This window comes from Cloeon dipterum, chromosome 1 (genome assembly GCF_949628265.1).
Source record: "Cloeon dipterum chromosome 1, ieCloDipt1.1, whole genome shotgun sequence".
Classification (NCBI taxonomy): Eukaryota; Metazoa; Arthropoda; class Insecta; order Ephemeroptera; family Baetidae; genus Cloeon; species Cloeon dipterum.
Genome location: NC_088786.1, coordinates 7922031 through 7936825, shown reverse-complemented (window position 1 = coordinate 7936825; position 14795 = coordinate 7922031). Strand labels below are relative to the sequence as shown.

General features: G+C 38.0%; 3 protein-coding genes across 3 annotated transcripts in view; 2 read left to right on the top strand and 1 right to left on the bottom strand.

Moving 5' to 3' along the window:
- LOC135948006 (cysteine-rich motor neuron 1 protein-like) overlaps positions 1-14795 on the top strand; it is an 87904-nt gene that overhangs the window by 44007 nt on the left and 29102 nt on the right. The gene's annotated exons all lie outside the window — the stretch shown is intronic.
- Positions 11496-12355, bottom strand: LOC135948023 (uncharacterized). The gene is made up of 3 exons (XM_065497069.1): positions 12125-12355; positions 11745-12023; positions 11496-11686 (listed from the first exon to the last, which is right to left on the bottom strand). The coding sequence occupies exons 1-3, from the start codon at positions 12344-12346 to the stop codon at positions 11531-11533; spliced, it is 657 nt and encodes a 218-aa protein (XP_065353141.1). The 5' UTR covers positions 12347-12355; the 3' UTR covers positions 11496-11530.
- On the top strand, positions 12654-13876 carry LOC135948015 (uncharacterized). The gene is made up of 4 exons (XM_065497057.1): positions 12654-12722; positions 12775-12948; positions 13122-13409; positions 13672-13876. Exons 1-4 carry the CDS (start codon positions 12678-12680, stop codon positions 13828-13830), a joined length of 666 nt encoding a protein of 221 aa, XP_065353129.1. The 5' UTR covers positions 12654-12677; the 3' UTR covers positions 13831-13876.

The window sequence follows — 14795 nt, the reverse complement described above, 5'->3', positions numbered from 1 at the left end:
ACACATGTAAAATAATAGCTTCAATTAAAATAGATTATTTATTCATTTGGGGCAGTACTTTCTTTGAAATTTATATTTTTATTAAAATTTCAACAACTTCTTAGGTTTTTTGGAAAAAAATGTAAATTTTGCTAGTATGACGTATAAAAAACATCAAAATCGTCTCGGTAGTTTTTAAAATCCATCTATTTTACTCCGAAAAACAAAGTTGAGAGCTCCAATGGTGAGTCTTAGAATGATGACCAAAACTATCTGGATTCCATAGCTTCATATTGGAAATCATTATCAATGTCTAGCCAATATCGTAAATTATAGGTTAAGATAGGATTATCTCAACACAAAAAGCATTAAGCGCAGTCGGCTATGCAAACCTCTGCGGTGTCAGTGCAAGATAATCGAAGCTTCAAACTAGACTTCGAGACTGATCTCTAAGGTCGTTTGCCTGCAATATACATGACCTCTGCTGCAAAGATATTCATATAAAGTTCTCAACGTCGTCCGATGCATCTGTGTTTATTTTTTGTGTGCACGTCAGAACTTATTATCGGTGCAAGAGCCGCGTTCACTTTTTGCACGAGACTCGCTCTCGTCCAATAATAATTTCCTGCTGCTTCTCTCTCCGAGGAACAGACTATAGTTGACTTCCGCGGAACATACACACACTTTAGCAATCAAGTGGAGCGGAAATGCGCGCGTATCGTCGATTAAAATCCGACACGCGGGAAATGGAACAGCGAGCGAGCTGATGCGCGCTCTGAAAACCGATGGAGCAATCTGCTCTTGCATTTGCAACCCTTCTCTTTGTGAAGCACGCGCGAGCGGAAGCAATCAACGATTGCAAAACTGAATTTCGCCGAGTTTGAAATCGAACCTAGAGCAAACTGTTGACTTTAGTTGGTTGTAGCGTAAAATAACAATTATTAAGGGATCTCGGCGTAAATGTTTGTCTTTGCCTGTCCGCTCAGAAGCTTCCCCTTGCTCTAATTACCTTGTGAATAACCTTCAGAGTGCGTTTTGCCGAGATAGAGAGAATATTAAAATACGAGCTGCAATTTTCCTTCGTTTGCTATGCCGCATTCAGGGATTAATCGCAGAAGTTTAGAACGCAGATAGGAGACGTAGGGCTCTATTAAAAAGTTTCCTAGCAAAAAGAGAACTTCTGTCACTATATCATAAAGAGTTTTTCATTTCGCTGGAACAAATTTTGCATCTCTCGCGAATTCCATTTGTCGCAAACTCAATCACAGCGTGTTCATCTTTCGTTGTAATTTGGGCGCAAAAGTGGTTCTCCCTCGTCGTTGCAGCAACTTTTCACCATTGTGCTTGGCGTGTTCCGCTCGCTTGATTTAATGGCATTACAACGCAAGCCTTGCTTTTCCTGCTCGACTTATATAAAACTGCGACTTTCAAGGTAATGAAATGAATATGTGCCCTGGAAACAACGGGTCGAGCCCCGGCAGAGAGCGAATATCAATTTTCCAGAGTGAGAGAGAGCTAATTACGCCGTAACGCGCGAGAGAGCAGTTCTGCGCCGTAGATTAATTGCGAGATGACAGCCATCGCTATCCGTGTCAAAATAATCACTTACGCCATAAACTCAAGTTTTGCAAGAGGTTAATCCGTTTAGCGATTACTGGCAACTAGCTGGAAAGAGATAATATTATGATAAAGATTAACCATGCTTGAGTAGCAAATAGTGTGTTACAGAAAGTACGTAATGTTTGTTGAAGTTTTTCAATGAGAATAAGATGAGCTGTTTTACGACAGAAAATTTATTTTAAAATAATTTCACGCACGCAGTCATGGCTGCTGTAAGGAAATTATTCTTGTTGTAATAAATTACGAATATTTTGTGTCATTTTTTGGTAAATTTCTAATTTCTTGAAAATACATAATGTGTAATGATTGAAAAGGGATCTTTTGCTTCTGCTAAAAATCTAATTTTGACTTTTTTTTAATTTACTGAGCTTGAACAAATTTTGTTGGAAGATTTTGATTCCTTGTCGAGATCTATCGTGGAGACTCTTCATCGTTGTGAAATAAAAAAAGATTTCCTCACCGTTTAAAAACCAGGAAACTTGCAGCCACTTTTCTAAAGAAATAAAAAAACAATTCTACCTGGGTCAAATTTTACGAATCCGAATCCTTTTATAGGGAGTAATTTTTGCTTTAGAAACAAGGATTTCCCGGGTCTTTATTCTTATTTCCTTCCTGGTTGATGCGATTTGTTTCCTAATTAAAATTTGAGTACTTTTTATTCCTAACTAAACAGTGAAAGAAGATCCGGATCCAACCTATTTGCAGTTAGCGTGTCAAGTTGCAGTCAGCGAAAGAGGCCCTTTTCTGCGTCAGTTTTTGCTTTTGAAACAATCCAACGAATGGTCTAAATGGATTTGCAGAGCGAGAAGAGGTGCTTCTTTCGTCAAAGACATGAGCCTGCCTGCTACTTCAGGCTTCAGGGTAAATTGAAGAGGCAAGCAAGTGCGAGGCGTGTGTATCTTGCTCTCTCCAGACTTTCGGATCTCTTCTCTGCTCTCCATCTTGGTGTCAGAACAGAGCTGCTGCTGGCAACTCGTGTAGAAAAGAAGAGAGCCGAGGTATTTCGTTTCCCGCCTGTATTAAATTTCGCCGCGCCGCTGCACGCCAAAGAAAATAATTTAATTAAATTTCAGTGCCGCGTGAACAGCAGCTATTTGTTGCTATTCACGCCACACAAACCCGACTGGCATTCTTACACTCCGAGAGAATAAAATCACGAGTGTCGCGCACCTTTGAAAGTACCACCCCAGTGAAAGTAATCACATTTGTCTCTTGCGCTCACTTCCAAAGTTCCCAATTTGTGAACGCTAGCATTCTTACCTCCTCCGCAAAGTGAAAATATATATTTACCGTCGAGAATCACGGTATGTCGAATCGATTGAGAGAAACTGTATGAATTTCACGAATTTTACTCTTTGAACTAGCACACGTTTAGAACATCTAATTTTGGAAATTAATACAGCATTATTTTGAAAGATCGTCGATTTTTAAATATATACAATCATTTTTGTTTTTAATTTTGTTTTGTGATAAATTGGGCTTAAACTTAAGGCGATTTGGGGGAATAAATGAGATTGAAATGAGGTAAGCAAAAGCCATACAATCGGATAAATTTTTAAAAATTAAAATATAAAAATTATGTTGCGTTCTAAATCAGCAAATTTTGGTTTTGGTAGATTTTTTTTCATGCGCATATTTTGATAAAAACTATTTTGTTTTGATCACGTCAACAGAATCTTATTCGAAAAAGGTGTAAATATGCCATTTTGCAACACGAGAAACGTTTTTTGTCATCAACAAAGTATGTATTAAAAATAAAATGCTCCCGATATCCAACTAAAACAAATAATTTTACAAAGAGGTCTCAAAGTATTTTCCTGCTTAACGTACTAACTTAAATTAAAATGGATTTAACTACGATTTTTCATATTTTCTTTAACCTTTTTCTCTAAGGTGGAGGAAAATGTGCAACCGAGTTGATTATTAGATTTGTAAATCGCAAGTATTTCCAACTAAGTTATATCGAATGAGTGCGCCCGTGAGTGCTGGAGAAGTCGACACATCTCTGGGTTATTTCGCCTCCAGAGACTATTTTCTCGTTGGTGCACCGATGTAACTGTAGCGAGCACAGAAAGAAAGTGCCGCGAGCAAGCTGCGGGATTTGCCGGCGGCCTCGCAATAAAAGTGACAAGAATTTTTAATCTTTGCGTGGCGAAAGAATAATTAATGTGCATTTCATCGTGTTCTGCTGCAGAAGTCGCTCGTCGGCGGGCGAAACAAAGGGCCGAAACGTGATCAAGATTTAATCTCCTTAACCGCTGATATATTGCGAGAGCTAATAAAATTTTAACCGGGCGCCCGTTCTCGCCAGCGCCAACTCAAAATGGCTGGATTAAATTTATTAAAAAGGAAAAAAGGAACGCACAAAAGCCGCGGCGTGTTCAATTCCTTTTGTGCCGTTTGAATTATTCGCCGGTGCGGATTTGCTTCGCGCGTTTTAAACGTTCGTGGTCTCTTGCTCCGCACCCAGAGGAATTATTATTATTGTAAGAAAGGTGGAGGCTGTCCGATTCGTTTGCCCAACTAATAAACTCTCTGCTATGGAGAGCAATTTTCCTCGGCCCGCCGGGAATAATGCGCAAAGAGACTTGCATACAAGCCTAAAACTAATCTAAAACTTTTCCAGCAACTTGTTATAAGGAAATGTTATCTCATCTCCAAGAAAATTTACTGTTTTTTTAATCAGAATTGATAAAAATTTAAATTTAAAAAATTTATTTCAAAATGAAGCAGAAAATGTGAGCTTCATATAATCACCTTTATTTATAGTTAGCTCTTTAGCCTGTATTATTTTGATTAAATTTTTTGACAAGCATTGAAATATATGCCAAATTAATAGCGTGCTCAAAATAATTCCTATAAGTTAAAAAATTGCGGTCATATATATGTCTATTTTTAGTTAAAAATTGTGATCTTCCCCTGAATTTACGGATTTTTCATAGAAATTGATAGATTTCGTCGATTTTAGTAGCTTTAGATGGTTTTTGTTTTGTTTTAAATACTAGAATTTGCATGATTTTTGCTCATTTGATGATCTGACAACAATTGGAAGTTAAGAAAAAATTTAACTACCATGGGAATATTTTTTGCTTGTCACTTGTTAGCAAAATTAAAAGAATTTAGCGGTGGAAGGAGATCAAAAATACTTTAAAATGATTTTATTATTGAAAAAATTTAGAGGAAATTGCAGCCAAATCATTATGATCATATCAGGTTATATAATTCAAAGAATTTGTTTTCCACCGCAGCTTTGAATTATTTTCGTTCTGTGACCTTTTCAGGACCACATGATCCGCCAATAAATAGGACTGGGAGCCGAATATAGATAAAGCAAAGGGCAACAAAAAAGGAAGCGGCTTGCTGCTTTTTCTGTCGGCCATAAATCATGCATGCGTGCGGCTGGCCTGTCGATTTGTATGGAAGAGAAGGCGAACCACTCGAGGCCCCTCTTCCTCCCACTGAGACATTAAAAAAGGGCCGAGATCAGCTGCCGCGGACATTTTTATCTGCGGCAAGCTGGAACAAGTCAATTCGGATCTCTCGCCGCAAGAATTACAAATCGCCTGGCCGTGTTGTGTGTGCGTCGGGCTGGCCCCTCATAAATTTTTCACCAGCGACGAGCTCCCTTATGCTTAGGTGGTCACTTCCATCGGCAATTGATTCGACGCCTCCGCAACGACCACTTCTGGAGGGAAAAAGCGGATAAAAATAGCTATTTTTTGCTCTTTGACAGGTTAGATTTTTGCGGCGGTAAAAAAGGGTGTTAGCCCGAAAGAAGAGTAAACACATTAGCAGCGCTGAGCCTTTTTCCGAACCGATGGTAGGCTTATCAAGCCTCAATTACAAAGATTAATTATTGCAAATAGTTTTTTTCCTGTGCTAGGGAAATTTTAAATTAAAAAAGCTTTTCATTCACCAGTTGCATAAGGCCATAGTGTTCTAAAGCACCAACAAATGGTGCCGCCGTATACTTTCGTAATAAATTTAATTTTAAGGCACTTCCACAGCGATTTTAGACTCAATCCTGCCACTTTGCATTCTTCACTTAATATGCTTTCTTTTGACGTGCTGAAAACCAAAATTGGTGAAGCCAATCGCCGTAAAATCGTAAATAAAACTATTTTTTTTTAATTATAAAATCTCTGCCGACGTTTCTACGGCGAATGGCTGGACTGATTTTGGTTTTCAGCACGTCAAAAGAAAGCATATTAAGTGAGGAACCCACAGTGGCAGGATTGAGTCAAAAATCGCTGTGGGAGTGCCTTAAAATTAAATTTATTGCAAGAGTATACGGTGGCGCCATCTGTTGGAAGCTTCGAGCAAAGGGCTTATACAACTAGTGTATTGATGATGTAACTTTATTAAACACTGAAAATTGCATTGCTAAAAGTACAGTCAGACCTGAACCTCTTTTTGTCACAAATACGCACCTTTTAGGGCTCAAAATTTTATTTCGGCTGCAAAATACGTCAATGAAATTAATTTTCTCGCTGAATGCCGTGCTAAAACGGATTTTGACGTGTCCAGCGTGGGCAGTGGTGCGTGTGTTTGTCCTGCGCGTGTTTAATTCCCGTCCTGCCGTGCAGTATAATACATACACACGTCATGTTTGCAGTTCAGGCAGGCACACATGCACGCGTGTGCGATTGTTTCGCACTTTAGCTCATTACAATCAACGAGCACACACGCTGAAATATTCACCGCCGACCCGCCGACTTTTGCGCCCATGTCGCGCTCCAAGGATCAAATAATACGGCGTCTTAGGCTCGTTTGCGAATTTCGAACAAAGTTTGCCCGCTCGCCGCCCTCGAGCACCGCTCTATCTGACGTCAAATACGGGTCGCCGCATAATATGTGTGCTCGTATACCGAGGAATCAAGGAAAAATATTTTCTAACATTTGTTTTTTAATTCGGTTGAATGTTTTATTTTTGCCAAAACTGCATATCCTTTTTATTCACAAAAAATGAAAATAACAAGTACACAACCAGATTAAGCAAAAATTAAAATGATGCCAGTGAAAAGATTAAATTAAAATTATGGGTTATACTTGTCTGTGTCTCAAGTGACGTCTTGCTCTGAAAATTTAATTTTGAGTCACCTTACATTAATTCTAGTAGTTCATGACAATAAGACTCATGGGCAAGCCTTGGAAAATTTGTTAAGAATTATAGTTAGAATTATTAATATTTTAAACTTGTCTAAGAAATAACTAAATTCTAAAACATTACATATTACAGTAATTTAATTTAATATAAAAGTTATTTTTAAATTTAAAATTGGGATAGTGAATATTTTAATTATTTCTCAATTAGCCAATACTTTTACGCAGTATTTAAATTTATTTATATAAATTTTGTCTTTATAGATAAGCAATTTATTACAAAGAAAATATTATATAAATTTTACGTTAATACAGATATGAATTTAAATATATTAATACAGGTATTCATACTAATTTCTTGACTAGCTTCTTTGATTATTCTAGCAAATTTTTACCTGCCTGTGTGATCAGATGACAATTCAAGTATGTGAAGGCGAGTGCATTTGTGCAAATTGAATTTGACAAGGAAATTGACTGAATCAATGCCACATGCAGAGCAAGATGGTTCTCTCGACCACGAATGAATTGAACGTTGAGCAGCACTGCGTGTGCACGTCACCATTCTCCCTCATCAGCCGCAATCAGAGGCGGTGCCGCGCACAAATGAAATATGCATAATTCGCGATTCTGCAATGGGAATGGGAGCAATTGCGCGCGGTAATTCGGTCGGCTGCCAGTCCTCTGTAAACACCGCTCACACAGGAAATAATCGCTGCTGCGTCTCAGGCATCAATGAAACGCAATTAATGACTCGTGTGATATTTGCATACTGTGCTCGACCGCAACAACGCCATATTGCTGCTACGGGGAAAATCGCTGATTTTTCCTGTCATTAATATGGTTGCGTCGATTGCGTGCGGTGGGCTGAATGTTCCAGTTTGCAGATTCATTTTGAATGTTAATTTGCTATTCAGCCACGCCAATGGAGAAATAAAATTGATTTATCATCACCAAAAAAAGCTCAAATTGTCAAAAATCACAGATGGGCATGATTTTTGGAGCTGGGAACATTAAGGCATGTTTTTCTGTACAGGCTATCAATTTGAATGCACTAATTGGGCAGTGAAATTCAGATGATTGATATTGTCACTAGCATCAAGTCGTTGCGTGACCATGAAATGAGCAAGAATTGTACGATTGTAAACCATTTGAATCATACTTAAAACCGTCTTATACTGCTAAAACAGTCGCAAAGAGCCACGATTTTGATTTTGAATTTTGACGACTTATTATTTAACTGCAACAAATTCCTCGACCTATTTTTTACGAAAATATGAACTCCTTCATTTAAATTTACATTCTTTTGTGTAGTCTTATAGAAAAAATTTGGGGAAATAACCGCCCCGCACGGACAAAACTACAAACTACAAACACTACTTTTAAGGTGACTGCGAGCTTATCATAAAATTGCTTTCAAAATTATGTTATTTGTTATTAAACTATATATTATATAAATGGAAATTTGGTTCCTTTTACTGTATGTCTAGTTGATACTTAGACAGCAAAAGTTGATAGTATCTGTTTGAATTAACTTCAGTATTTATATTTCCTTTGTTTAATTGTCAATTCCTATTAGCAGCACAAAACACATTGACGAATTTTCTATATTTTAATTGTTTATCTCAGCAGCCTTTATTCAACGGCTGAAGTCCTGGTCGTTGTATTTAGTACTCCTATGTGGAAAAGCTACCTTTATGCTGTGGATGAGCAATTAAATAAATAATAAGGAATGTCCAGTTTGCTAAGAACACAGTTTTCGTGAGTCTCCTGCGTTTGTATCATGTTTGATTTAAGTTTTTGTATTAGTAAATGATCGTATTTGTGTAATATTAGGGGATTGAAAGGTTTCAAGATATGATAGCTTTATTTGAAACTGCTTACAGATTGAAAATCTCAAAAAAATAGAATTGCTTTCTGTTCCAAGAAACAGTCTGAATATTGCTTTTCATCAGTCTAATTAATTCCCTGAGATCGACTAAACCCGTCGTTTCTTAAATTGAAAACATCTTTTTCACGATGCTCGTGAAATATACAGAATTTCATTTTCATTCCTTTTCCGGGAGTAAAATTGGATTTCGTAAGACATTTAATTTCTGTTCTGACGTGGAGACGCAGAGTGCAAAAAAATGTAGCGTTTCTTTATTTAATCCTTTTAATTCCGACTCTTCTTTTCGTTTAATTTGATGAGGACGAGCAGGCGAAGGTAGTGTTTCGCAGCTTTTGAAAAGTGAGTCGAGCGCAGGAGGAGAATAAATAAAAACCCGTGCTGCTTTAATAAAAGAATGCCGTGCTCAGGAGAAATTAATGGATTTCAGGCACAGCAGGCTGACTGCGCTGACGATTTCGCCTGCAGCCCCGGTCTGGGTCTGTCTGGAATAAATATCTCCGACGCGAGTGACGTCACTCAGCTCTCGGCGCGCATTTTTTCTCGCGTCATTATTTCGCCGGCGACTGCTCTCTTATATTGTCGTTTCTTCGGGGTCGCTCTCACAGTGCATTCTATTGGCAAAATTCCAGCCAGTGGTGCGAATTCCTGTGCCAACGCCAGCGAACACAGGGCTGCCGAGACCGAAGGGGGATCGGAATTTTCCAACAGGTGCTCATTAATTTGTCTTGCCAGAGCAGCGTGTTCCAATTTCCGGCTCTTGTTTGATATTGCTAATGTTTCATGCGGTTTGTGCTGGATTAATTAAGTCCGCAAGGGAAGAAGAGAGAAGATTTAATCGATTTTCATAAAAATTTTTTCGGAATAAGGAATATGATTCATGTAAAATATTCATTTTTTATTTTCGCACAGTATGAAACTTTAAATCTAGGTGTAAATTCAGCAAATTATTTGCAAAGCTTAAAATCCAAACCTAATAATTGAAGAATAAAATAAAGAATAAATAATCTTGCATTAAAGTTCATAAAATTGATTAAAGAATCTGGGTTAAATCTGGGACAACGGCGTAAGAGCATTTTCCAAGATGGAAACGTCCAGAATTCTTGATTTTCCTGCTTTTCCAGCAACATATGAATAATTTTATCAGAAGCAGGACAAAACAGTATATTTTTGTAGAGCCAATATTCCTTAAAAAAAGTATTATTATAAAAATTTCTCTATTTAATCTCTTTAGTTTTTCATATGTCTAATATATATCCATTCAATTTCAACCTTCCAATTTTAAGGTGAATTTTAAATCTACTTTATAATTTATCGAATTTAAATAAAGGTTACACAATATATTGGCTTCTCGAATACGCTCTTCATGTCCATGATACGAGATCCAAACCAAATTTTCTTCAATAAACAAACCAACTGGGCTGACTTGATTTCTAATGCTAAATAACTTGCTTATTTCGACTTAGCAATTTCAAGATAAGTTAAACATCCGAAGTATTTTTCTTATTTTTATCAACAAATCTGAATTCCGGATACCATTTTGACTTTATAGCACACTTTAAACTTTAACATTACGCATCCTTATAAACAGAAACAAATTTGGTTATGTAAAACTTTATTTTTTAACAAACTATATTGCTTATTTTTTATTAATTTTTTATTAAAAGTAATATTTATTATTAGTGAATTTTAAAAATTTTAATATTTAAAAAAGTTTTCATAGCATATTTTTTTTATTTTAAATAATTTTTATAAAACTTTGTAAAATTGGTTTCAATTCGATTTGTTACTAGTTCTCTAAGTTAAGTTAACATAATTAAGTATTAAATTTATATATAATAAACCAAGTGCTGCTGGCAGTGATTGACAAATATAATTAAATAATAATATATAATTAGTCCATCCTCAGTAGAAATTCGACATAAATTAGGATTATAAATAAATTAAGCACATCCCCTGAATAGTAGCCATTCACCGATGATCCCTCTTACCATAGTTATAATTATTAATCATCTCGTACATCATAATTAAAACCAAAATTATTGAAAACAGCTGTAGTTTTAGTGTCGCAGATATATTGTGGTAAATCTAATGTGCAGGAAAATTACTCCAGCAAGGTTGGCAATTTGCACTCACGAACCCGCAGCATATTAATTTTGCAAGGCTGGAATTTCACTCAGTAGCAAAAGCGGTTTGGCTTTTCCTGCGGCCAAAGTGAATTTCGAGGGTTGGCAACAAAATATTTCGTTTCAGCGCCATAAGGTACGCTCGTCATCCATCCAGGCCTAGCTCGCTGCGTGCGTCTGTCTGGATTTATTATTATTGTGTGCCTCACTGCTGCTGCTGGAGTAGATAAACTCAGGGCTTTGGTAATAGGGGTGAGAAGCGGCGCGTCGTTTGTTCCAGCCCCTGCGCCTTGCTCCAGGCTGTGAAAATAATCCGGCTAATATCTCTCTCTGCCTCGCGTCTGCTGATAAAAGGCAGAAGACGCGCGTTTTTCGGTAATTGAGATTGGAGAAGCGCCCAGCCACACTTCCGCTCTTATTAGCACTAAATTCGCTATTAGTTCCCGGAAGAGGATGAGAAATGCGTGCCCATATTTTCTCGCTTATTGAAAACGTGGCCTCCTGCTGCCGCCCAATCTATTGATTTTTCTTCTTGGTCTCGAGTTCAGAGAGAAAACAACAGGGAAATAATCTCTCTGATAACCAAGAGCTTTTTATATGTATTTTTTCATTTATAAATATGACCTCTAGTTTATTTTAATAAATTACATGTTTGACAAATATTGTATTATTTTAGTTGTAAATGTCACTTGATGTGTAATGCGTCAAATCATGTAATTTATAATATAAAAGACAAAGGAACTACTTGATAAAAAAAATTATTTCACTTTTTGACTTGACCATCGAAAAACATTTATTCAACAATACAAAAAACCAATCAAGCTTGTGCGGCAACAACCTTGAGAGAGTTGACAGCGTTAGTAGCCCTGGCGTCAAAAACGATTTTGACGTTTTCGGTGAGCAACTGCTGGTTGAGCAAAACGTCCTTCACGTGAATCCAAGAAACCCAGGCCCTGGTCACGTTTGGACCTTCCTATTTAAGAAATCTGCGTTTTAGTGGTCAATTCCAACAGGATTTTTAAAACAACTACCAAGCCTTCAAGTCCAGTGAGGATGGCAGCCTCGATGCTAGCCACCGACGCTTGCAGGTTCACGAAGAGTGCTGAGAAAATGGCATCTCCTGAGGCGTTGTACGTTTCCAGAGTGGAGATGGATGCATTCAACGAAGTCAGGTCGTTCTGCAAGTTTCCGTTGATGATGACCAGCAGCAGACTCGTTTGCTCCAGGTTGAAATTCAGGGATTCAATGGCTGCGATAGATTGGTTGTATGCAGTATCCATCAAATCGGCAACTTCGTCCACGTTAGGAGCCTGTTCGAAACAGAATATTAATTTTCTGCAGATATTGAGATTCTCAGTTTCGGATTAATATGAAGTTCACAGTTTTTTATTCTATGCGAAGGTTGTCTAACCGTCAAATTGGTCATGGCGTTGATGATTTCACCGCAGGTGTTGGAGACATCGAGGTTGAGTTCAGACTCGAGGCCTAAGAGCCTGTTGGAGAAGGCATTCAGCTCGACAGTAAAATATTCGACGTCTCTTTGTGCCGTAGCGATGTCTGCTTCGAGGTCCTTGTTTACGTGGGCAGCGAAGCCCGTAGAAATTAGACACACGAGCAGCACGAGCAGCTTCATTTTCGGACGTCAGCGTTTAGACTGCTGTTTATCAATCGCGGTCTCAAATTCATTTTCTTTATCATATTAAATGTCGAGACGAGAGTGTTTGTTTTCTATCAATTTTTATCTATATTTCAATCAAACAAAGAATTGCAGATGAACTTTACCAATGTTTAATTAGATAAAAACCTGTCTAATACGTAATTCTTGAAGATTTATCGGCTGAAAAACATTAAGTGTGTGCATGATTGATAGCTCTCCCAGAAAAAAATTGGCAATCTTTATCAAATATCTATCCTAACACGTAGCCCCAAGAAATTTTTACTGTTATTCGTCTTTCGACAACAACATGATGAAAGTAGCTCTGGTCGCACTTTTGGCCGTGCTTGCCCAAGTAAGTTTAGATTAACTTTGACGAATATTTTCGTTTATACCCTCTGCAATAGGCCGTGCCTCTAACCAAGGACTTGGCAGCCGACATCAGTGATGCGAAGCTCAAAGTTGGCTTTTTCGACATTGAGGTTGTGGAAATGATCAACCGCCTTAACACGCTGCAAGTCGAGCTAGGTTTGCCAGTGGATGATCTGGCACAGAAGATCATTGACAACCTAGTCACCATTGTGAGTTATTTATTATTGATAGAAAATGATTTTTAATGAGACATAAGACATTTTCTAATAACTCAATTGGATATGTTTTTAAACAAATAAATTCCTTCATTACGCCTTATTGTGAAGTTTAATAAACTAGTCAATTCTTTGAGGAATTTAATAAAACCTCAAAAATATCCTAGTCGCAACCAGGAGATGTGCTGCCTGTTCGTATCGCATTCCGCGCCTTCAGGGAGGATTTCCAGTCCAATTCCAACGACCTACGCTTGATCCTTAACCAGCAGCTAAGGAATGCTTTATCGAACGTGTACGACCAGTTGGACAATGACTTGGCTCAGGTGCCGCAGACCACCAACACCCTCAAGGCACACGTCGCCAACCACGAGCTGACCTACAATAGGATGTGGGATTCCATATACAACAGAACTGCCGAAGCTGATGCTGCCATCACCACGTGCATCAACGGACAGGTTTTGCATTTTACATTTCTGAATCAAATTGTTGCTTGGAAGGAATATCTGAGAACTGATTTAAAGGGTTTCTTGTTACTTCTAACAGCAAATTAAAACAAAGACCGTATAGTAATGATTGAGAAATAAATATTGTCATATTTCGTGGCACCATTGCTTTTAAAAAATCTTAACCCAATTGTGAGCTAAAAGCAAATCAATCTATATTTTTTATTTGTTCAGGCCAGACATCACCAATGATCTAATCTTATCCGATTTACAGGAGGGCATCACTGTGGCCCAGATCTACGCTGATTGGCAGAAGGTTCTAGACATCTTGGAGAATGAAAACTTCCTCTCCACTAATGTCAAGTTCGTTTTTGATTCCCGCGGCAACGACGCACTAACTGCTTTGGACCTCGTCATTTCCCAGATTCCTTAATTATTTTTACTGAATGCCTAAATAAATAAAAAGAGATATTTGAACTAAAAAAGCGTTTGAATAACACACCCATATATAGAGAAGGATTTGTCCAGTTTTGCAGCTTTTTAGCAACAAACTTCAGATGCAAGGGACTATATAATTCTTCTTAGTTTACACTACTCGTTAGGGGAAATGGAAATAAAAATAATTAACACTGGAAAATCCTTTAAGTCAATGTTTGGTTAGAAATTTTGGGATTCAGCCGCTGCGCCAGCGACACAGCACACAAAACGCAGAGATTTCGGCCGGGACATAGCGATAATAAAGGCTTAGGTAAGATAGGAATATACGATTTTTCTGTTTTCTTGATCTTCGATTGTTGAGCTACGCTAATTGTTTGACACAGGCAGCAAAAGGAAACGCTCAAGCAGCCCAAAAATCACAGTTTTCAGTTGACACATTCATCTTTGTCCATCAAATTTAATGTCGTTTTAGCATTTCGATAGATTTAGAAAACTGCTTTAAGCTTCAAGACTTCTGATAGCCATTCAAGATGGTTCCTCTCTTTAAATAAGCCGTCTAAATCTGTAATTTAAAATTAAGATATTTCATCATGTGAGATTGTATATCTAATTTTTTTTTTTTACTCTTTTTATCCCTGTCCGAGGACCGGAGGACTAGGAAGGGCGCGCACTGCACTAGCACGAATGCTGAAACCCGGGTCCCAATAACACCGCGAACGGATAACATGGGCGCACCAGGCCGCACAGGGACCCAGCCCACTCAAGGGCCACTTGCCTCCGCACCGAGGACTGCATTGAAACGCTAGACATTTGTCTCGTGAAGCCAAATCACGCATGCTGGAAAGGTGCAAACCAGCAAGTAGCGAGTCGGCGCCGGTGCGCCTCCCAGCCCGTTGAGCAATTCGAGTCACTAAACTAACCACTTTTTGCCATCTCTGACATTGGGTAGCCAGTATTAGC

Coding starts and splice junctions, on each gene's coding strand:
- LOC135948023 (XM_065497069.1), bottom strand. CDS start 12,346: ATGAAGCTGCTCGTGCTGCTCGTGTGTCTAATTTCTACGGGCTTCGCT. Junction 12,024..12,124: donor ACGCCATGACCAATTTGACG/GTTAGACAACCT, acceptor TGTTTCGAACAG/GCTCCTAACGTGGACGAAGT. Junction 11,687..11,744: donor TCACTGGACTTGAAGGCTTG/GTAGTTGTTTTA, acceptor TTTCTTAAATAG/GAAGGTCCAAACGTGACCAG.
- LOC135948015 (XM_065497057.1), top strand. CDS start 12,678: ATGATGAAAGTAGCTCTGGTCGCACTTTTGGCCGTGCTTGCCCAA. Junction 12,723..12,774: donor TTTTGGCCGTGCTTGCCCAA/GTAAGTTTAGAT, acceptor CCTCTGCAATAG/GCCGTGCCTCTAACCAAGGA. Junction 12,949..13,121: donor TTGACAACCTAGTCACCATT/GTGAGTTATTTA, acceptor AAAATATCCTAG/TCGCAACCAGGAGATGTGCT.